We start from the raw sequence: 22,086 nt of genomic DNA, 5'->3' as shown, positions 1-22,086 counted from the left end.
AAGCAAAAAAGTATAAAAATTAAAAGCTGCAATTTTATTAAAAATATGTTATTCTAACACATATTTTTTTAACTGTAATGTTCTAAATTGATCAAAATATAAATGTTATTTTTTTCCTAGGAAAAATAAAACTTCATAACTTAATTTTCATAAATAAATTTATTTCTATTAAATTTTATAGAGCAATTTGTATTACAGTTTTATTTCACATATTTTGTAATACTGCTTCGGTGCAGTGCCCCATTGCTATCTGTGAGTTCATTTAAATTATGACGACATACTGATCTAGAAGATAAAAATGTACCTAAGTACCTTAATATTATAATCAAAAATGACTAATTTTGTAAATTATTACCTATAATGGTTAGATGAGTTGTGAATGTAAACTTCTTTACGCTGGTTTCTTGAAGTTAGGTGATATTAATTATCTTCGCATCATCATGGGCTCTAATCAACTGTGGAGTATTCGTCAATCAACCTGAAATATGTAATATTATTTACTTTATATTTGCGAAAAATTCTCATTTTCTTTTTATGAAAATTTTGAGTTTAAATTTATATGTGATTAGAATAAATATACATCAGTATTTAACATTTTATCATAGGTAATATTCTATATATTATCTGTGATTTTATGCTAAAATGTTTAGTTTTGTGAAAATATTACTTACCTATAATATTTAAACGAGTTCCTGAATGTACAATTTGTTTATCACGATGTCAAGTTCTAAATCTTGTATTGGTTGTCTAAAACTGTTTGATTTTGCTTAGTTATATTTGTATCCTATATTTTATTAAACAAACTCAAAATAATGTTTATAATTGCCTTCATCAGCCTTCATATCATTAAAGTTATTATTATCACTTATCATTATCAGTCATTATGTAGTTATTTGTTCATTTGTTGCTGTTTGTTGTTCTCTCTCTCTCTCGTCTGGTTTTGGCTCTGCTACTAGGCAATTGCCAGCTCAATTTCATGATGACCTCAATGTTGTCTGGCTGTACACCATATTGGGGCCATCTACCATTCCACAATAATCAAAACAAACAAAAAGGGTCCTTATATGATCATTTCGAAAGCTTCTCCCACGCTGGTAGCATCCGGCTACATAGGGCCTGGTTACCCCCGTGACAACGTGAAAAAAGAGTTGTCCTTTAATAAATTTTCTCATGGCACTTCAAAGTAGGCGAACTTGTATAAAAATATTCATTGCACTTATAGTAGGCGAACTTTAAAAATGTTTCACAAAAATATGTATCTGAATGGGACACGAATCCACTTTAAAACTTTTATACCAAAAAATATTAAGCTTTTACAAAACGATTACAAGAATATTAACAGAAAACAAGAAACAAAAATTGACTCCCGAACAACCAACCATCAGACAGTATTCAATGTTGCCACGACGACTGACCGAACGGAAGTCCTGTTTGTTGTTGTTTGTTTTCAAAGATCATTTTTGAGGTTAATGTCATATGAAACTTTTCGTAATTAGGCAACTGGTAAATGACGTGTGACGATAAATTAATAAAATAATAATGAACGTATTAAGTTAAATATTTATATATTAATTTAACATATCTATTTCATGTTTATAAATTACATAATTTTTTAATTTGGTATACCTTTAACTTTATATATTCATAATGAAATTGAAATATTTCGATATAACGTTTGGCAACCACGCAACTGAAGTGCAAGCGACATCTGTGCAAAGAGAAGCAAAACCTCCCAAAAAAGTGAGAAAAGAAATCTAAAAATTTCAGATTATTCAAATGTCACTCCAATATTTTTCCAAATTGGAGTGAAATTAGGGTGACAATTTTTAACACGTAAGGAGCCATCTGGATTATGTGTTATCTGTGATAAAGATTATTTAAGAAAGGGAGATTTTCACAAATCTAAGATTTGTCAGCATTCATGGGACACAGAGCACAGAATAAATTTTAATAACGCCAAAATTATAATGAAAGAAGCGATAGACCCTAAAAGAAAAATAAAAGAGGCATTTTTAATTCAATCTAATAAAAATAAATGTATTGCTCATGCATATGTAGATGTTAGTAATGTATGGCAATCGCTTCTTTGATTTTAAAGAACATTACATAAATAAACATAACATACGTGAAATTTAAAAATAATCGTACAGAAAGTTTGGGCTTTTTGGTTTTACCTTATTAAGTAATTATCAGGTAGTAATTGTTAATTTTGAAGTTTAACTTAATATAATGTCATTTTAACAGAACGTCAACGATTTCTTGTACACGTATCTGTTTTAAAAAGTAAAGTGTTCTCGAATAGTTCAATTTAAATATTTTAAATAGTTTTTCTTGATTCTTTTACCATTTTTTGCTTCCGACGACGGAAAGAGAAAACTTTCCGAAACGTTAAGCATTTTTTTCTTTGTTAGGCAAATTTTTATTACTGTAAACACAACTTCTGACAAGCAGCGTCCGTTTAGGTTTAACGCAGAAGTGTTTACAAAAAATAACTATTTTATTTTGTAGATTTTTCTTGCAGTGCAGTGGCTAAAAACCCATAAGGATTTTTTTTTGGATAAATAGTAAAGGGACTTTCAAAAAACACCATATACTAGAATTACATAAAATGTATAATTCTAGTCACTAATTACGAATTAATTACTAATTGTAACTACAGGACGAATTTATAATACAATATTTCTTCTATATTGCCTGGTAAATATTAGTAATAATATAAAAATTCCATAACAGTCATTCTATAAAAATCGGAAAAGGTCTATTATCGACTCTGCAATTCAACACAGAATTAGGAGCGACTCAAGAGCATTCTGGAAATTAAAAGACAGGGTTTTCTACAATCATGCCTTGAGTACAAAAACGAAACTTGCAGTGTACCGAGCTATAATAATCCCCACCGTGTTATATGGAAGCGAAACTGGGTGCAGCACCGCCAGCACATGAACGCACTGAACAAGTTGCAACAGAGACGCCTTAGACAACTGTTAACAATCAAATGGTTCTACCATGTCTCAAACGTATCGGTCCTTGAAAAAGCTAGCTGCGGGAGCGCCGAAGTCATGATTACTAAATACTGCTTAAGGTCAACTGGTCACGTATGCAGGATGCAAGAAAACCGCCTACCAAAATATCTTCTTTACGGCGAGCTTGTAGACAGTAACAGGAAACCGGGTGGACAACTAAAAAGGTACAAGGATATTTTCCACGAAAACTTAAAGGGAGTATGTATGCAGAATCAGTGGGAGGAAGCAGCGCACAATAGAACGCAATGGAGAAGAATTATAAACTCAGTTAACGACAACTAAAAAGTAAAGAGGCAACAAAGTAACGAGATTTTGAATGTCCGGATTGCGGAAGTGAGATAACATCACGTATCGGGCTTCTCAGTTACAGAAAAGCTCATGAAAGAAGACACCCTGCGTAATCATCTTATGATGCATGTCAAATATATTTCAGCGAGTAATGGCATTAAGTAAGTAGTAAGTAATTAAACCTGTGTTGTGCAAATGTGCATCAAAAATATCAAGAAGAAAAACAACATATTTTTTTCTAAAATATAAATTCAAATCATTTAGATATATCAAAATATCTTCTTTACGGCGAGCTTGTAGATGGTAAGAGGAAGGAAATATACTTTCCGTAACGTTAAGCGGCGCGCAAACCAGAGCGGTGGCGGTGCGGACAGTAGCGGCACAGATTATACAGATTATAAACTTTGGTTTTTCTTTATTGTTTTTCGTGGTTCCAATTTTCGGAATCGGGCACTAGTTAGGTTACTAGTTTGCGCACATAGCACGCCCACTTATGGCCCGTAAAATTGTACACACCGCCTGACCGGCACGGTTATTAGAGAGATATCGGAAAACCGAATAGCGTCATGCAGTATTTACGCGTACCTTATCATGGTTACGATATGCGCGAGTCGATTTTTAACGCAACACCCGCTAATAACGTTACCGCCTGACGTAATTTGCGGATCAATTACACCAAGCGCTATTTCTAAATAACGTTTAAAAATTGCTTAAATGGGCATGTGCGGGTATTTGACAACCGGGGCCGGCCGGCGAGATCTTTTATTTTAGGTTATGTTTGAATTGTTTTGAATTATTACTTTAGTTTTATTAGGTAATTTGATATTTAAGTAGCTGGGATTAGTTTTAATTAAATAAATATGGCCCAAAATATTGATTCCACCTCTTCCAATATTAAAGAACCTATAAAGAGGCTTAGGTTTACAGCAGATGACGACTTAGCCCTTCTAAGAGAATTTGTTGCTTGTGGCCCTAAACCCACTGGCAGACGCTGAACAATAAAGCACTGGAAATAAGCACTTTAGCCCTTTAGTTTTAAAATACCTAGTAAACAAAACAATTTCAAAGTTTTAAATTCAAAGTTAGGTTAAGTTTAAATAGCGGACGCGACGCGAACAGAATTCTTTCCCATCCGATAACTATAAATGAAGAGAGTTAATAGTACCTCACGTAAAGGAAATAACACCTGGCCTTATTAACGTCCATGCACGCTATTCGGTTTAGCGATATCTCTCTATTACGCTGATGTTACGCTGCTTATTGTTATTTTACGCGAGTTTAGTTTTTTTTTGCGCACAGGAAATTTTACTCGTTTGCACATCGTCATAAGAAACAATTTTCGTACCAGAAATTAGGGACAAGATTTTTATCTGTATACTTATAGGATACCTAATCTGTGGTAACGGTAAATGTATCTAAATTGAAGAGAGACACACTACCGCGATCTGGCGAACGCGCCCGCTTCTTCTAGCAGCGAACTACCGCGCGGTACTTTTGGTGTCCTCCATTCGCGAACTTCGAGTTCCGGGCTTTACGCCCTGGGGCTACTCGAGAACGGTTCTGAAAGGAGCGGTGCGCGATAGCCTGGTGCCTCCATATGGCGCGGAACAGTTCTGGAACTTTATGACTCAACTGAATGGAGTGAGAGTATCGCGTTCTTGAACAGTTCAGAGGTGCTCAACTGCGTGAAAGGACAGCATTTGCGGGCGGCGCGGCGTTACTCTAGATTAGAACGCTGCGTGCACCATTTGCCCGCCAGTTCGCACGATAGTTAACAAATAGAATCACCCGAGTTATCATGTGTAATACAGAAAACAATGAAAATTTCCGTCAGCAACCAACCAACTATATGATTTATCTAATAAAGCCAAAAGTAAAGATGTTTGTACAATGTTTCTTATTAAAAATTATTAAAAATTAAAATTTTTTAATAACTTTCTCTAAACGGTGTTGACACTGACTGCCAATTAGCTCTGTTATCTATGACCGCGGACCGCGTTGGTGTGCGGATGTTCGTGATCGCATTGTGACCGCACCGTTGCCGCTTCCGCCACCGCGCCCGCTCCCGCTCTGGTTTGCGCGCCGCTTTAGCATTTTTTTTGTGTTTGTGTTAGACGTTAGGTAAATTTGTTTATTAGTAAGCCACTGCTGACAATTAGTCTCCGTTGGATTAACGCAGCACTGTTGACACAAAAAATAACTATTTTATTTTGTAGATTCTCTTACAGTGGCGAAATACCAATAGGCCTTTTTTGGAGAGACGAATCCGGCACAGAGGTATAGACATTTTTCATTTAGATATACTCAAAAAAATTAAAATAAACTTTTTTATTGCACTTAAAATTAAAAAAAAAAGGTTTTAAAAAATATTTCATACCCATAATTCCTATATCAACATTGGCCATATTAAACTGAAAAGCCGTTGTAAAAAATTCAACCGCCTCGTGCATATCGCTTATAAATGTAGTTTCGAGCAACTCCACCATAATTTTAAGAGCGTCATCCAGCAACTTTAAAAACGCTATGGCATTCGTAAAATAATCGATTGTTTCCTAGAAAATTCCCCATTAATATTTATATGAAAATCCCTAAATTATTTTTAATAAAAACCTGCAAACTTTCCAACTTTTTGACGTCTTCTTCGGTGGCTTGCACTGTTCCAGAGTAAACTCCTTGCTTTAAGTCTTCCAGTAGTTTTAAAGGGTTTACAAATAAAGTTTTCATTAGGAGCATGTACAAGTCTGCCTCGTCAGCTTTGTTTTCTTTCCTGAAAGTACCATATTCACAGATCATGTACAGGGTGTCCCATTTTCCTGTTTGCAGGGTTTCTTGTTTATGAGTAGAGGTACAGAGATGCGGGTTTCACAATACTGTGCTACTTTTTATGAAACTAAAAATACTACACACATATTTGTTCTAGCCCTCTTAGTTCATAAACTATAGAGCGAATTCTATATTGTTGCATTTTTCAACTCCCCTTAAATCTCTATCTTATAACTTATGAACTGGATGAAAACAGAGACCCATAGAGTTTTTCACGTAGAATTTAGTGGTGTAGTTTTTCGCTGGTAGCTGTTATACTTAAAATATGACCCAAACGGATGTTTTTTAAATGGGATGCCGTGTATTTTTTCATTTTATTTGCCTTGTTATGAGCTTTATAAAAATATGTATAATATACTCTATAGTTATTTTCATAAACAAGGTAAAAATATGTATTATTTAACTTTTTAACATGGGCGGTCTACAGTCTATTTAAGTTGACAATAAAAAAAAGTTAATCAAAACAATCGAATAACCCGGTAAAACATACGAAAATGGGACACCCTATACTGCATCATAAAAAAACGGCGTGAAAGTAGTGTAAGGAGTTACAATTGCCAAACTTCTGCCAACTCCTCAAATGTTTTTATAAAAAATCATAACAAAATAAATAGCGACATATGATCAAGAGGATTGGGAGATAGTGTTCCTTACAGATTATTTACCTGAATTTCTCAAATTCTTCATTGACAATTCCAGATGACCTAGCCAAATTAAAAGCTTCTTTGTATTTCTTCTCATTTAAATGTTTTCTTATAATTTCGGCTATTTCTTGATTATTTTTTTCATTTTCCTCTTCTTCTTCATCGCTTTCTTCATCCTCTATGTTAAAAAAAAACAAAAAAATATACAATAAGGTTATAGCATAGATCAAAAGTTGTATGATCAAGCTGGCTTTGATTATATGTGTTTCTATAGTAAACAAAAATATATAATAATAATAAATATATAATAGGGTAAAAAAACTATAAGGCTGGACGCACACAGAAAGTACGTTGTTTTTTGCCTAAAACTGTGTTCATGTGAGGCCTCAAAGCAAATTAAATGGGCTAATGCACACTGATCAGTTGCAAGGTTTAAGACAGGTTTAAGCTTGTTTAGCCACAATCAGGCTGATCGACGTTGATGGATGGGTCGTCGTTTTATGCTAACACACAGGCCCGTTCCTGGGGTATCTGGCGCCTACGTGCAGCATTCTTTGGTGTGCCCTTTTTATATTTAAATCAATTATATATTTTAATCTTAATCTTAAGAATTTAAAGAAGTTATATTCTGTGTAAAGAATTTATATACATTGTGAGACAGGAAATTGTAGAGAGAAACAAGCCCTATAACATAGGATACAACATTTTAATGAACAGTGCTTTCCATAAAATCAATAAAATGAAAAATATACGAAATAATACACATGTACTGATTTCTTTCGAAAATCGACAACTATGAAACTATGATCCCGTCCCCGACACAAACGGTACATTGTGAGACAGAAAATTGTAGAGAGAAACAAGCCCTATAACATAGGATAGAACATTTTAATGAACAGTGCTTTCCATAAAATCAATAAAATGAAAAATATACGAAATAATATACATGCACTGATTTCTTTCGAAAATCGACAACTATGAAACTATGATCCCTTCCCCGACACAAACGGTATATTGTGAGACAGAAAATTGTAGAGAGAAACAAGCCCAACATAGGATAGAACATTTTAACGAACAGTGCTTTCCATAAAATCAATAAAATAAAAAATATACAAAATAATATACACGTACTGATTTCTTTTGAAAATCGACAACTATGAAACTATGATCCCTTCCCCGACACAAACGGTATATTGTGAGACAGAAAATTGTAGAGAGAAACAAGCCCTATAACATAGGATACATTTTAATGAACAGTGCTTTCCATAAAATGAATAAAACGAAAAATAAATAGATGAGATCAATGTGTTGCCGACAGATTGCCCCAAACTTTATCCTATGATGTATGTTTAAGTATTTGTTTATTAACGAGAAAGCGTATCGGTTTTTTGTTACAAAGTACTGATTGACACTTAGACTTTGCGCCCTTAAATGTTGCGCCTACGTGCGCGCACGCACTGCACGCTCGCCAGGAACGGCCCATTCTGTATCTGCTATCGTGCATATACAGGGTGTTCTAATATTCCGTGGACATTGAACTACTAAGTATTTATTTTTGGAATCAAAATAAGTTCATTGGACACAATTATTTACCTCTATACAAAAGTGCTTCTTCTGTCGGCTAGAAGGCATCAAACTTTAAAAAATAAACAATTTTTTAAAATATTTTAAGAACCATTGATTTGGGGTGCCTATGTTGTGTTAAGAGGTTTGACATTTGACATTCACAAAAAAAACAAGAGAAAGTACGGAAAGGGTTAGCTTACTTAAACTACCCCCGCCCCTACATAAATTTTAGTAGAACTATTTTCCAGCTCTACCGACGACTGATTTTTTTTTTTGATTTATGTTCTTTTTGGTATTTACTAAATTTTTTGTTTCTTGTAAAAAAACGCAACGTCGCGCGTCGCATAGTTCTTGAGGAAAATAAAATTTTAGAATTTTTTTTTTCTAAAAACAGGCCTGCAAAATATACAGGGAGTTTCAATATTCCATGGACAAGAAACACTACATACTTTTTGAATCGAAATAAGTTACTGGCACATAATTTACCTCTGTACAAAAGTGCTTCGTTTGTCCGCATCCGTTAGAAGGCATCAATCAAAAATAAACCAGAACTTGATTAGTTTAAAATTTAATGAAGCTTGTTGTCAAATATCATTTGTGTTACTAACATAACACTCCATATTTTTGCTAAGTAGAATATTAGCGCATTCTAGATTTTACGCGTCTACATAGAAAACATTTCTTTTCCAAAAAGTATGCGCGGTGGCGTTTTTTTACAAGAGACAAAAAATGTAGTAAAAACCATAAGGACCATTTTACGAAAAATAAAAGTCTTCGGTGGAGTTGGAAAATATTTCTACGAATATTCATATAGGGGTAGGCGTAGTTTTCACCTATCCCATACATTTTCTTAATTTTTGTGTAAATTAAATGTCAAAGCGCCTAGCAAAACATAGGTGCCTCAAATCTCATTCTAATTGGACTATCGGTTCTTAAAATATCTTAAAAAATGCGTTTATTTTTTTAAAGTTTGGCGCCCTCTAGCGGACAAACGAGGCACTTTTGTATAGAAGTAAATTGTGTCCAATGTACTTAATTTGATTCCCAAAATACCTAGTAGTTCTATTTCCGTCCACGGAATATTGGGACACCCTGTATAACTCTGAATAACACATTTTGCTTTTATTTGAAACATCACGTTTTTATAAGGGACAAAAACAATTACGGCCGGGACAAAAACGTTTTTAACTAAAACAGTTATGCTCTTTTGGTGTGCGCCCAGCCTAAGGGTTAAAAAAATTCAAACTAAATTCCTGTTTCCCAGGAAATGACTACAACTTTGATTTTTAAATGGCACCCTCGGTATTTTTTTACTTTATTCAATAGAAAATGACATTCTGAATAGAAAGACATATCATATGTCAACTTTTGACATTCTCGCTTAATAAAAAATCGTATTTTAAACTTCAATTTAGAGTGCCATGGCTATGTTAAAAACACTAATTCTTAATCAAGAAGCCCTGGAAAAATAAATTTGATCGTCTAATGTTTTTAGTGTCTTGTCCTGGCCAGTTAGAAAATGCTCAAATCGTATTTTTAATCATATCTGAATTTTTTCAAAAGGAACGACGGTGGCTCATTAGCATATTTGGAAAAATCATTTTTTTACGAATAATTTGATACCACACACTTGGTATTTAGAGTCAAATTTTCGTTACGAACAGCAAGTTATAATTTCAAGTAAACCATATGCGAACATGTTAAAAGTTGACATATGATACGTCATTCTATTCAGAGTGTTATTTTCTATCGAATAGAGTAAAAAAATACCGAGGGTGCCATTTAAAAATCAAAAGTGGTAGTAATTTCCGGTGCAACAGGAAGTGACCGAAAACAATTGAATACGTCAATCGGTCCTAATTTATGACATATACTAATATCCCAAATCTCGTTTTTTTAACTGAAAAATTAAGGAAGTTATAGGGGTGAGTCACTTTTGAGACGCACCCGGTATATTTCTTTGATCATACTGGTAGATACAGTAAAAACTTAAACAGGATTAACCACAGGAACAAGCCAAAATTTTTATAAAGAATGCATTTTTCTCAAAATGTTAATAAAAAAGTTTTTCCTCTTGTAAAGACAATTCAGGGACGTAATGTATAATTTAAGGTGGGTATGCAACAAAAGTATACTTTCAAACATGAAAAGTTAACTTAGAGAAAATATAATATTTCCAAAGACTTTATGTTACTAAAATGTGCATAAAAACCTTACCGTTCTTCAGTTCTTCTTCAATAGCTTTCTTCAAATCTAAAGCCATTGAATCCCACTCAGCTTCCAAATCATCTAAGTGAGGTATGCGGAACTGAGTTTTCATAGCTTCCAGCATTTTCACGTGCTCGTCCAATCCTGCTTGCATTTTTTCCAGAGACAACTAAAAATATTATAATCGCATATTTTACAGAAAATTACAAAACCAATGAAGAAACAACTCAAAATTTTTTCATCAGACCTTCATTCATTCTATCTAAACATTCAATTTCAAAACATTCTATCTAGTTTTAACTATATAGTCCAAGAAAATAGGCCTTCAAATACGAAATTTTGGTAAAAACTTGAACTTTCGATATGTATAATTATTGTATAAGTTACTTTGAAAGATCTAAAAATGAATTGCGAAAGATTTTTTGAAATTCACCTCTGAGAAGAGGTGAAAAATAATTTTTTTTTTGAAATTTCGGAGAAACAGTAAGGACTAGAAAAAAAAGTTCAAATAAATTCCAATTCCTTCCAGTTGAAGTCCAATTTTATATAAAAATAAACTCTATACTTTTTTTGCTTAAATCAAAATTAACCGAGTGGCAAGAAGCTAGAGGACATCTTTTATTGAAACATTTTTTTCCTTGCAAAATCCTTATTGTTTCTTCGAAATTTGAAAAAAAAAACACTTTATTTATATTTTTTTGGGGTGAATTTAAAAAATCTTAATTGAAATTTATAATTTTCCAAGCACTCAAAAAAATGTTAATTATATGAATTTTTCAGCAATTATATTTTTTTTTATTTCTACTATCATCCCCTAGTTTATAGCCACCCTATCTCGGTTAATTTTGATCTGAGCAAAAGAAGTATAGAGATCATCTATGTAAAATGTGAAGGTGCGTTCACACCAGCTGCGTCGCTCCGTGCCGCGCCACTCAAATCATTTTTTTAACATATACTTTTGTGCGCGCTAAAAAAAATACACTTCAAAAGTACATGTCAAAAAAATGCTTTGCGCGGAGCGGCGCAGCCGGTGTGAAGGCACCTTGATGTTCCACAACTTTTTTCCAAACAAACGTTTTTTTTCTAGTTTTTACCGTTTCTCCAAAATTTCGAAAAAATAATTATTATTTATTTATTTCTCCCCTTCTGTGAGTGAGTTTGAAAAAATCTTTCACAATTTGTATTTAGATCTTTTAAAGTTAACTCATATCAAAAATTCAAGTTTTTACCAAAACTTTGTATTTGAAGGCCTATTTCCTTGAACTATATAGGTACATTTTTTTAACCAAAAATTGTCTTATGTATTTCAAAAACTCTCTGTAAAGATTATTACTATATTATAATTTTCTTTATACACTTTACATAAACATAAAACCAATTATCAAATAAATAACAAAATATAAAATAAACTTAACAAACAAATCCTCAAAAAATTGAAATCAAATTCAAAAATTTTAAGTAATGGTTACAAATAATAACAAGTTTGTAATTTAAAAAAGTATTAAGATTTCTTAATTACTCTTTTTATTCAATGGTTTACAGCAAAAATTCAGAAAATTAACGTTCTTACTTACATCAGAACTATATATGTTAGTAGCAACAAAGGTAGTGATAGCATTAGCAGCACTTTTCCTTACTAAAGCCGACTTGTCCTCTAAATGATTGATTATTTTTTCAATAACATCATTTACTAGTTTTCTTGGTATTGCATTTTCTTTCTGTAATCTTGACCAGTGCTGAATTACTTTTGATCTATAAAATTAAATTAATCATAAGTCAATCCGTTCAATTTAATTTGTTTGAAATAAATATCTACCTTACGTGAGCAGAAATATCATCTATATGATCCATAAGAATAGTCAGAAAATCATTTCTAAACTCTGTCTCTTCTTCGGTAAGGGTATGTTTTGTTAATACATTTATTATTACTTCAGCAATAACATTTATGACAGCATTACGCAAGGTGTAGGACTAAAACATCATTTGAAATTAAAATTTACTGAAGGTACTTTTGCTGTAAAACCAGTATACATACATCATGGTCTAAATACTTATTGATATAGAGCACTTCAGGTAACATAAGGCTGGGTATTTGTACAGCCATTGCGGTTAAAAATTGAGCACAGTATCTTGAACCCTTAAAAATGTTGGATTAAATAAAATGAATGTAAGAAAGATTACTATTAATGAGTTACGTGACTGTCATGGAATTTCTCATCAGTCTGCCATTCTGTACATTCTTTAACAAGAGAATGGATCAAGCCTTTACAATTAAATTTTTCAACTAGTTGTTTAACACCATCGTTAAAACAAAGCACCAAGTGCTCTTCAGTCTTAATCATCTGTATTGCTCGAATTGTAAACACAGTACCGTAGTTATATGACTTTATTAAAGTACCTGAAACATTAATGTAAGTATTTATCAATGCACTTGGTAAGTAAATTTTTTACTCACCAATGATATTAAAAATATTTTCCCGGACTGATTTATCATTTTTTACACAAGGATTTGCCAAAAATCCGTAACACACTTCAGCTATAAGGCTAAGAAAATTTTGTTCTACTATTGGTGGCTCCCAAAACAAGCCTATTTCTCTTTGAATTAAATCATTCAACACAAGTAACATTTTATTCTTATCAATGTTAAAGAGAGACTGATCTGCAACTTTACGTTTTTTTAACAAATTCTCATTCTTCAAGTTAGTTAAATTTGTGTTTTCAATGAATAAAGCTGTCTCTGTATAAATGTATATTAACATTTTCATAATGTTTTGATATTTCAGTAGAAGTTCACCATTAATGTTTGATTTGTCTTCAAGAAGAAATCCTATGGCTTTATCCAGTTCAGAAACGCCTGCAATACGTAGACATCAGTTATTTAATCAAAATTAAAAATTAAAAGAAGCACCTTTGTGAAGATCCTGGTATGCTTTAAAAGCAAGATCCATAGGAAGAGATTTTCCATGATGAATTACAGAATAGAAAAGATCAAAATTATCTATAATAAATTCTGCACCTTCTTCTCTGAGCGATTCCTTTGCAGCTTTAAAAAAATCATATAATAAAACATATTAAACTGTAAAAAAAATATATCAAACTTCTAACCTTTTAAAGACTCTAAAAAGTTTCTTTGTTGAACAATATTTTTCACACAGAAATGATTGACTTCTGTAAGAAGTTCCTCTTTTTTCGTCGGTATTTGGAAGGTGAAATAAGCCATTTTTATATCATTACAACGTTAAATAAAATAATAATTTGAAGTTTACCTCTATACATAAACAAAACTTTTAAGTTTACGTTAAATTTGATTTTGAATGGATTATGGATTGAAATACTCGAATCTTATTGGTTGTTTTAAAAAATATCAAACATACATATATATTTATTCTATAGCTACTGGTGTTTCTTTGGTACAGTGCCTTCTATTAAAAGATCAGCCTACGGGCGGACTTTTGTTTACTTCATCAGCTGTACATACTTAGATATTGGGTTAGATTCCGTTTCATATTTTGCCGGTTGATTTTTGGTTTTAACTCTTTGATTTTTGGTATTATTTATTATTGTAGTGCAAAAAACTAATTATTTTGGTGTTGAAGTGACATAAACTACTACCAGATATATGGTCACTCTCGGTTTCGCATAAAAAAATAGAAATTTTAAAAATTACACGTTGTGTAAGTGATTTAACCTAAACTCCAGACGACAACGAAGGCTTTCGGTGGCGTATCGTGTTTCCACGATTTAACACAGAGTTGACACTTCTTTCTAGTTAATTATTTTATGCTTTTACCTTGTGCTTGTCTTTTAACAACATGCTTATTAATTTTTTTCAATTTTACTTTTATTTTCAACCTGGATATATTTTCTAGTTTTGAAAAAGAAGAAAGCAGTCTTTAAAGTATAGCTTAAGAATATTAAAACAGATACCATGTCTATGTTAGCGGAACGAAAACGTAAACAAAAATGGTCTTTAAATCCCAGAGGAAAACAATGGGCAGAAGGTAAATCAGATTCAAACAATTTTTTCTTTAGCTAGAATATACTATATTTTCTAGATACAAACAAATTTGGCCAGAAAATGCTAGAAAAAATGGGGTGGACGCATGGTAAAGGTCTAGGTGCAAAAGAGAATGGAGTTACTGAACATATTAAAGTTAGTTATAAAAATGATAGCAAAGGTAGGTCCAGCTAATTGTCTTAAATGAATGATTTTTACGTTTTAAATATTTTAGGGATGGGATATAAGGATTCTGATGATCAATGGACAGAACATCAATCAAACTTTAGTGCCCTTTTGGAGGCACTGGGAGGTAAAAAGACAAAATCAAATGATTTGAAATTAAGTTCTTTAGAAGAAAAGTCTCAAAATTCCAAAGCAAGAGTTCACTACAAAAAATTTACAAGGGGCAAGGATTTAAGTAAATATTCAGAGAAGGATTTAGCTAATATATTTGGGAAAAAAACTTTAAACCAAGATTTAGAGAACAATGTACAAGAAAAAGATAATAGTAAAATTGAAAATGTTCAAGAAGCTGCCGAATCAAGTTTCTTTTCTAACAGTGGCTCTATGTCAGATTACTTTAAGAAAAAATTACCAAACTTTGGCAAAAGTCATGGGTATGTTGTAGGAAATAATGGTGTATTAAAGAAAGCAGATGAAACAGAATCAGAAAGTGAATTACAAACAAATTTTGGCTTTGGTTTTAAAAGCTCAGAGACTGAATCAGATGATATTTCTAAGAAGAAAAAGAAAGAAAAAAAGAAAAAAGTTTTGGAAGAATCTGTTGATGGGACTCCAACTAAAAGAAAGAGATTGGAAGAACAAGAAGTGCACGAAGATACACCAATAAAGAAAAAGAGCAAATCTAGATTAAACAAGACAGAAGAAAATGGAGTTTCTAATCCTGCCTTTGATCCGTTGTATAATCCAGTTACTGTAGAGAAGCATATTTTGGACACAATAGAGGAAACATTTAATGAAAGTCTGAATAGCACTGTCGGTGAAATAGGCAAACAGTTTGAAGTGAATGTTCAAATTAACAATGAAAACACACCTGAAGTAATGAAATACAAGAAAAAAGAATTAGGTACAGATAATGAGAATGATGTTAAAGTCAAAAAGAATAAAAACAAAAAAAGGACAGATACAGAATCTATCGATTCTAATTTTGAATCAGGACAACATACATCATCAAAACAGAAGAAAAAGAAAAAAAATGTTGAAGAAGTCGGTTTAGACAACCCTCTATTTAATATAAGTACAGAAAGTGAAGAAAGTTCATTAAATCAGAATGAAGAAGATTCTACCAAGAGTAAAAAGAAAAGAAAGAAAAAAAACATTGAAGAAATTGGTTTAGACAACCCTGTATTTAGTATAAGTATTGACAGTGAAGATTCTTCAATAAGTCAGGATAAAGAAGATTCTACCAAAAGTAAAAAGAAAAAAAAGAAGTCAAAGTCTGAAAAAGAAAATTGCGGTTTAGAAAATCCTGTTTTTAATGTAGACGAAAAAGAATCTTCTGCAGATATTTGTAATAATGTGGCATTTGAAGTACAGAGGAAAGATAAATCAAAGAAAAAGAAGAAAAAGCTGAAAGAACAGTCCGTGGGTTTGGACAATCCTGCTTTAAGCCTGAACGATTCTATAGATGAAAATTGTGATTTGATGTTAAATATCGCCAGCACGCCAATTTTTCAAGGTAACAATGAATCAACAGGGGAAGACTTTCATATAAAGAAAGTAAACACAGTTACTCGAAGAAAAAGTGTCCGATTCAGTGATATAACTAGAGAAAGGATTATTCCCAGTAAAGAAGATATCGAGGAATTAGATACTTTAGATCATAATGGAGAGATTGTCGAAGTTGAAGGAAAGCTTAACGATAGTTTTAATAATATTATCCAAAAAAAATCAAAAAAACGGAGAAAAGGATTGGATAACGATGCTTTTGATGTTCAAGCTAACAACATCGAAGAGAACATAACCTCGATTTCAAACACCCTCGATAGTTACGAAGCTGAAATCGAGAACGACTTGAACGAGGCTAAACTGAAATCGGTAGAGTTAAACGAAGTGATGGTTGGTGAGGTGGGAAATCCAGATGGTGAGAATGAGGCTCTCGATGATGGCAGTGTTAAATTGAAATTTAAGTATGCCCAGTTTAGGAAACAGCCTGCTCACATGGAGGCTTTGGTGGGGCCGAAGAAATCATACAAACATTTGATAAAAGGTGACATAGTGGTGGGATTTAAACATTCTAATTTGCATGAAATAAATGGATATGTGAAGAAACATGTTAGGTAGGCCTAAATTCATTTTGAAGTGTGTTTATGTGTGTTTCAATAAAGTTTTTGTTTTAATAATGAAAGCGTATTTTGTACAGGGTGGGTCAAGTTCGACGCTTTTAAATGGAAACACCCTTTTCTATAAGAGATAGACAACAACTAATATCGGTGTCTGGAGCTCAATTTTTGTCAAAAACATGATAGTGAAAACCGCATATCGATATCTATTACCGTTTCGGTGTTACGGGGTGTTTTTCAAAAATATGCATTTTTAACAAATCGCTGTAACTTTTTTGCAATGGAAAATTTTGTATTTTTATGAAAACATTTCCAAAGCACCTTTTTACGTAGAATTTAATGGTTTAAGCCTTGTTGATATATTAATAGTTAGTCAATGTGCCTGTATAAGTCGATGTTGCCAACTGGTGGCAGAAATTAAAACGTAAAAAGGGGCGGAGACTATTGAATTTGGCAAAGAAATAGGGACTAGGAATTCTTCGAATTTAATTCTCGGTAAAGAATAAAATATCTTATCTGCTTCGAACCGAATTTTTACCTCAAAGCGTTATTTACTATTTACATTTTTTATTTTTGGATATGGATTTATAGATTTATATTTATTTTGATTTTCATGGCCCCTTGTTAAATACTAAATTATTATATTAGGTATATATATATATATATATATATATATATATATATATATATATATATATATATATATATATATATATATATATTTTATTTCTAGATGGATAATTAAAAAAATATATGAAACTATACCTACCTACCTCTGTAACTTTGTAAAAAGTATGACGGATTTAACATAATGTTTTTTTTTAAATGTAACATCCTATTTTATTTTAGATCCTGCGTAAAATTATTACTTTTTTATGTATAATCCTTGTATAATGGTGTAACCTAAAACTAGTTTTCTAATATTTCAATTTGTTGATGAAGAAAAAATATTAGATACTATGTAGATATTTAAGGCAGATGCTACAGGGTGTTCAACATATATTAATGGTTAATTCTACGTATTTAAAATTAAAAAAATATCTGCAGACTCTTTCAATGACACAGCCTATACTGAGTGTTTTTTTTTAAAGTGGTTCACCTCTATAACTTTTTTATTTTTTCAGATTCCGAGAAAAAAACTAAATTGGGAATGTTAGTAGGTATATGACATAAATCGAGATTGATTCGTATTCAGTTAGTTTCGGTCACTTCCTGTTTCACCGGAAATGTATACATTTGATTTTTAAATGGTACCCTCGGTATTTTTTATACCGTAAGATCGAATAAAAACGGCGTCAGCGATGGCTATGAAATGAACATCGATGACATTTCTCATATAAATTTACATATAAAATGACAGCGCTTTTCATTTCATAGCCATTGCTGACGCCGTTTTTATTCGATCATACGGTACTTTATTTGATAGAAAATGACATTCTGAATAGAATGACAACTTTTGACATCAACAATCATATGTCAACTTTTGACATTTTCAATTAAATCAAAAATAGCATTTTAAAATTCAATCTAGTGTCATGGCTGTGTTAAAACCATTATTTTTTAATCAAGGATTAATCAAGGAGCTTTGGAAAAATTGATTTGGTCGTCTAATATTTTTTGTGTCTTTTCCTGGTCAGTTGAAATATGCCCATTTCGTATTTTAATCATAACTCAATTTTTTTTAATGAAACGAGAGTGGCTCATTAGCATATTTGGAAAAGCATTTTTTGATACCTAATAAATTTTGGTACCTAATTTTGGTAAATAATTTGGTACCACACACTCCGTATGTCGAGTCAAACTGTCGTTATCTTTACGACCGGTTACATGTTGTTTATTATCATGGCACTCTACTAGATTGAACTTTAAAATACTATTTTTTAAGTAAAAGAGTCAAAAGTTGACATTGAATTATTCTATTGAGAATGCCATATTCTGCAAAATAAAGTAAAAAAATACCGACGGTACCATTTAAAAACCAAAAGTTGTAGTCATTTCCGGTGAAACAAGAAATGACCGAAACTAATTGAATACATCAATCAAGCTACTTTTGAAAAACACCCGATATATTATAATTCTTTCTGATAGATTTTACAAAATCCTTCAACTTCTATTAAGAATGTCATATAACTAAATAAATCACTTTACTTAATGTTTAATAATAAATAATTTTTGTTTTGTCATATGGCAACTTGTTATAATGTAAATGAATTAAAAGAAGGATAAAATTCAGAACAGATTGCAAGCTGTTGAGTATAGGTGTACTTAATATACTTTCTTAACAAATGTTGAAAGGTTTTGTAAAATCACTAGAAAAAATAATAATATATATATCGGATCAGCCAAAAAAAATGTTTGAACACAGTGTAGCATCTAACTGCAAGTATTTTTACATATAAATATATTTTTTTTTCATCTCTGTAAAACACTCCTACCAAATTTGTGTAGTCCAACTTCGGAAACAACTGACAGTTAAGTAACATAGGAATAAAATTTTACTTTTTTTTTAAATTGTAAATACTTACTAACGTTATTTATAAAAAAAAGTTATAGAATTTTAGGCAGAATCGAAAATAAAATAAAAATGGAGTTTTGCATTAAAAAACATGTATCCGCCACATTTTTTGAAGCAACCAGTATACTCAAAAATAACATTTGAACTGTGTCTCTAAAGATTCTCTATACCCTTTTTTTTATTTTTTTGGAATTCCCAAAACAAACGAGATAATTAACTTTATTTCTTTCGTGATATCTCATTTTATAATATTTCGGAAGAATTAATCAGGTATCTTATTTTTATAATTATTAGAAATAAATCGGAATTAAAGGATAAGGGATATGTAAATATATACCATACGATAAAAAAAAACGGCCTCAGAGGTGGTTTGGAAATGAATATCGATGTCATTTGTACGTAAACAAATAGACGCCGTTTTTTTTCGCTCATACCGTATAAGAAAAAAAATTTAATAAAGCAAACGCATTTATTAATACATGTATATAGATTTACATGGTATGAAGAAATTCGCATTATGATCTCTGAAGGTCCCACCAATGCTTGGTTAAAGTGGCGAGTACGACCACTTAGCAGTCACACCTATAATAATTTAATAAAATATGAATATAATAAACAAACTTATTTCTTTTAGATTTTTTAAAAGCGAGTTATATGTGTTAAGTGGTTTTTGATTATTTTAGGCTAAATTTTTTAGACATATTATTTTAGACCAAATTGTCTGCCCACTCAAACGTCTTCAAAATTATAATGTAGGAAATTCTTAATATGTTTTAATTGGGAATACTTTTAGAAAGTTTCATTTTCACCAAACAAAACTACGTATGTATAATAAATTGCAGTATAATCAACTATAATGCATGATATATACTAGGGGCGTCAAAACTAGATGTTGGGTTTTTCTCGATTATTTCGAACAGAACTCCAATTTTTTCTCAAAAATTTTTTCCAACTTTGTTTTGAAAAATAATTTTTAAATCCATAATCGATGTATATACAGTAATGTCCTCTTTTAGAATACATAATTATTTTCAGCTGCATCGATAAAATAAATCATATTTACTGATGCCAAGTAAAAAAATAATTAGAAAATTATTTTAAACATCTAATTCTTAATTTTTGTCGCTGATAAATAGATACATCACTTTTGTCGACAAACCTACTAATAAAAATTGCGTAAAAAATCATGTTTATTCGCAAAGAGACAATTGAAAACAATTTAATAACTATTAATTTGGGATATAGATCTTAATAAAACAAAAGTTGCATAAAAGCTTTGTTGATTTATGATATAAAATACAGTGTTTCATTTGAAATAGCAAAGAAAAATATAATATCTAGTTTTGACTCATCCTGTATATAATAAACAATTTAGTCTATTTTAATATAATTATATGAATTATATAATTATTAATTATTAACTTAAATTAGTTCCAGTAAAAAACGTCGATATTACCTATTTTTAACTTAACTTAGAAAGAGAGGGCTTTAAATATATATTTTATTATATAAACAATAAAATTCAATCCAAAAAGGGTCAAAATATATTCTTTGGTCAAAATGAACTCTATACGACTACGACATTATGGTATTTTTTGGAATGACAATTTAATAACAAATCCACCAAGCAAAAATACAAAATATAGCCTTTCTTTTCACAAACTCATAACCTTTGCTCATAACTAATAACTTTAAAAGTAAATATATATTTGAATCATCCTGTATATCTATAAAAATACCTCCCTGTCAAATTTACGCTACTTTTGCAAGCATATTTTACAAAAAATATGATTTGAGTGAAAATATAAAATAGGAAATCTGATATGAAGCTTTATCTAAACACAGGGTTGACTGTAGATAAAAAATATTTTACGTTATCAAGTTATTAAGAAAAATTCTCGGAAAAATTATAAAATACACAATATATCTGACAATTCCAAAAAAGCAAAGTGAGAAATGAAACAATTTATAGCATAAAATCAGTATTTTTTTAAACTTTTAAGCAAACTGGGCATTATCGTTTAATCTATCTATCAATCTATCAAATGTTTATTATTAAACTTATCTCAGACTCTATAACATTTTTCCCAAGAGTGATTTAAAACAAATTTATATGAATTTAGAAATAAATATGAACAGTATTTACTTACCTGTAAAACAGATGCTTTTTGCTTAATTAAATATGTTGGAAAATATTATCCAGTAGGTACAAATACACAACACTTAAACACAACAAAATAAACTAATAAAATAATAGTTTCTAATCCAAATTTCACAAATACTGTTTATGTTTCTTCGCGAGGGACGAAAAAACTGAATTTTTTAATTACTCAGATATGCATTAAGGTATATTTCAATTCAAAAGCTTATAAATATTTATTTTTATAAGACATAACCTAAACGAAACGAAATTACAAGTCGAGAAAGATCAACAAAACTGCCGAATTTAGAAGCGAATATAACTTTTTTTCCTTTTTTCTTGTCACAGTTGAAACAAACAAGGATAAAGCTATTTTCGTAAAACATGGGTGAAACGTGCTAATAAGTGGCCCAATAGATGTGACCTCGCGCCCTTCCATTTTTGAACGATGGGCGGGTTTAACGGATTCCCCTCAAAGAAAATCGTAGGGGAATACAAAAATTCAGAACGGGCAAGGCGCCACCTAGAAGACGGGCTTGTACTAAGCCCTCATTGTACATCTATTTATACATAATC

General features: G+C 31.2%; 2 protein-coding genes and 1 long non-coding RNA gene across 3 annotated transcripts in view; 1 reads left to right on the top strand and 2 right to left on the bottom strand.

Moving 5' to 3' along the window:
• LOC115881469 (condensin complex subunit 1) overlaps nucleotides 1-13,871 on the bottom strand; it is a 35,780-nt gene extending 21,909 nt beyond the window's left edge. Inside the window, exons 1-11 of the mRNA XM_030898950.1 lie at nucleotides 13,658-13,871; nucleotides 13,461-13,595; nucleotides 13,008-13,406; nucleotides 12,748-12,950; nucleotides 12,588-12,689; nucleotides 12,369-12,523; nucleotides 12,127-12,304; nucleotides 10,562-10,721; nucleotides 6,800-6,956; nucleotides 5,922-6,078; nucleotides 5,689-5,863 (exon numbers count right to left, since the gene is read on the bottom strand). Coding sequence (XP_030754810.1) covers nucleotides 5,689-5,863; nucleotides 5,922-6,078; nucleotides 6,800-6,956; nucleotides 10,562-10,721; nucleotides 12,127-12,304; nucleotides 12,369-12,523; nucleotides 12,588-12,689; nucleotides 12,748-12,950; nucleotides 13,008-13,406; nucleotides 13,461-13,595; nucleotides 13,658-13,772 — 1,936 coding nt within the window. The 5' untranslated portion in view covers nucleotides 13,773-13,871. The remainder of the gene's footprint in view (nucleotides 1-5,688; nucleotides 5,864-5,921; nucleotides 6,079-6,799; nucleotides 6,957-10,561; nucleotides 10,722-12,126; nucleotides 12,305-12,368; nucleotides 12,524-12,587; nucleotides 12,690-12,747; nucleotides 12,951-13,007; nucleotides 13,407-13,460; nucleotides 13,596-13,657) is intronic.
• A 458-nt stretch (nucleotides 13,872-14,329) lies between these two features.
• On the top strand, nucleotides 14,330-16,915 carry LOC115881580 (G patch domain-containing protein 4). Its single transcript, XM_030899123.1, has 3 exons — nucleotides 14,330-14,553; nucleotides 14,608-14,730; nucleotides 14,785-16,915. The coding sequence occupies exons 1-3, from the start codon at nucleotides 14,481-14,483 to the stop codon at nucleotides 16,854-16,856; spliced, it is 2,268 nt and encodes a 755-aa protein (XP_030754983.1). The 5' UTR covers nucleotides 14,330-14,480; the 3' UTR covers nucleotides 16,857-16,915.
• Nucleotides 16,916-19,825: 2,910 nt separating this feature from the next.
• On the bottom strand, nucleotides 19,826-22,086 carry LOC115881721. The gene is made up of 2 exons (XR_004050077.1): nucleotides 21,521-22,086; nucleotides 19,826-19,952 (listed from the first exon to the last, which is right to left on the bottom strand). It is a non-coding gene; the product is annotated as an uncharacterized LOC115881721 (long non-coding RNA).

The sequence above is a fragment of the Sitophilus oryzae genome, unplaced genomic scaffold, assembly GCF_002938485.1.
Source record: "Sitophilus oryzae breed Bouriz unplaced genomic scaffold, Soryzae_2.0 scaffold_172_pilon_pilon, whole genome shotgun sequence".
Taxonomy (NCBI): domain Eukaryota; kingdom Metazoa; phylum Arthropoda; class Insecta; order Coleoptera; family Curculionidae; genus Sitophilus; species Sitophilus oryzae.
Note: the sequence above shows the minus strand (reverse complement) of the source record. Positions and strands in the feature narration are given on the sequence as shown.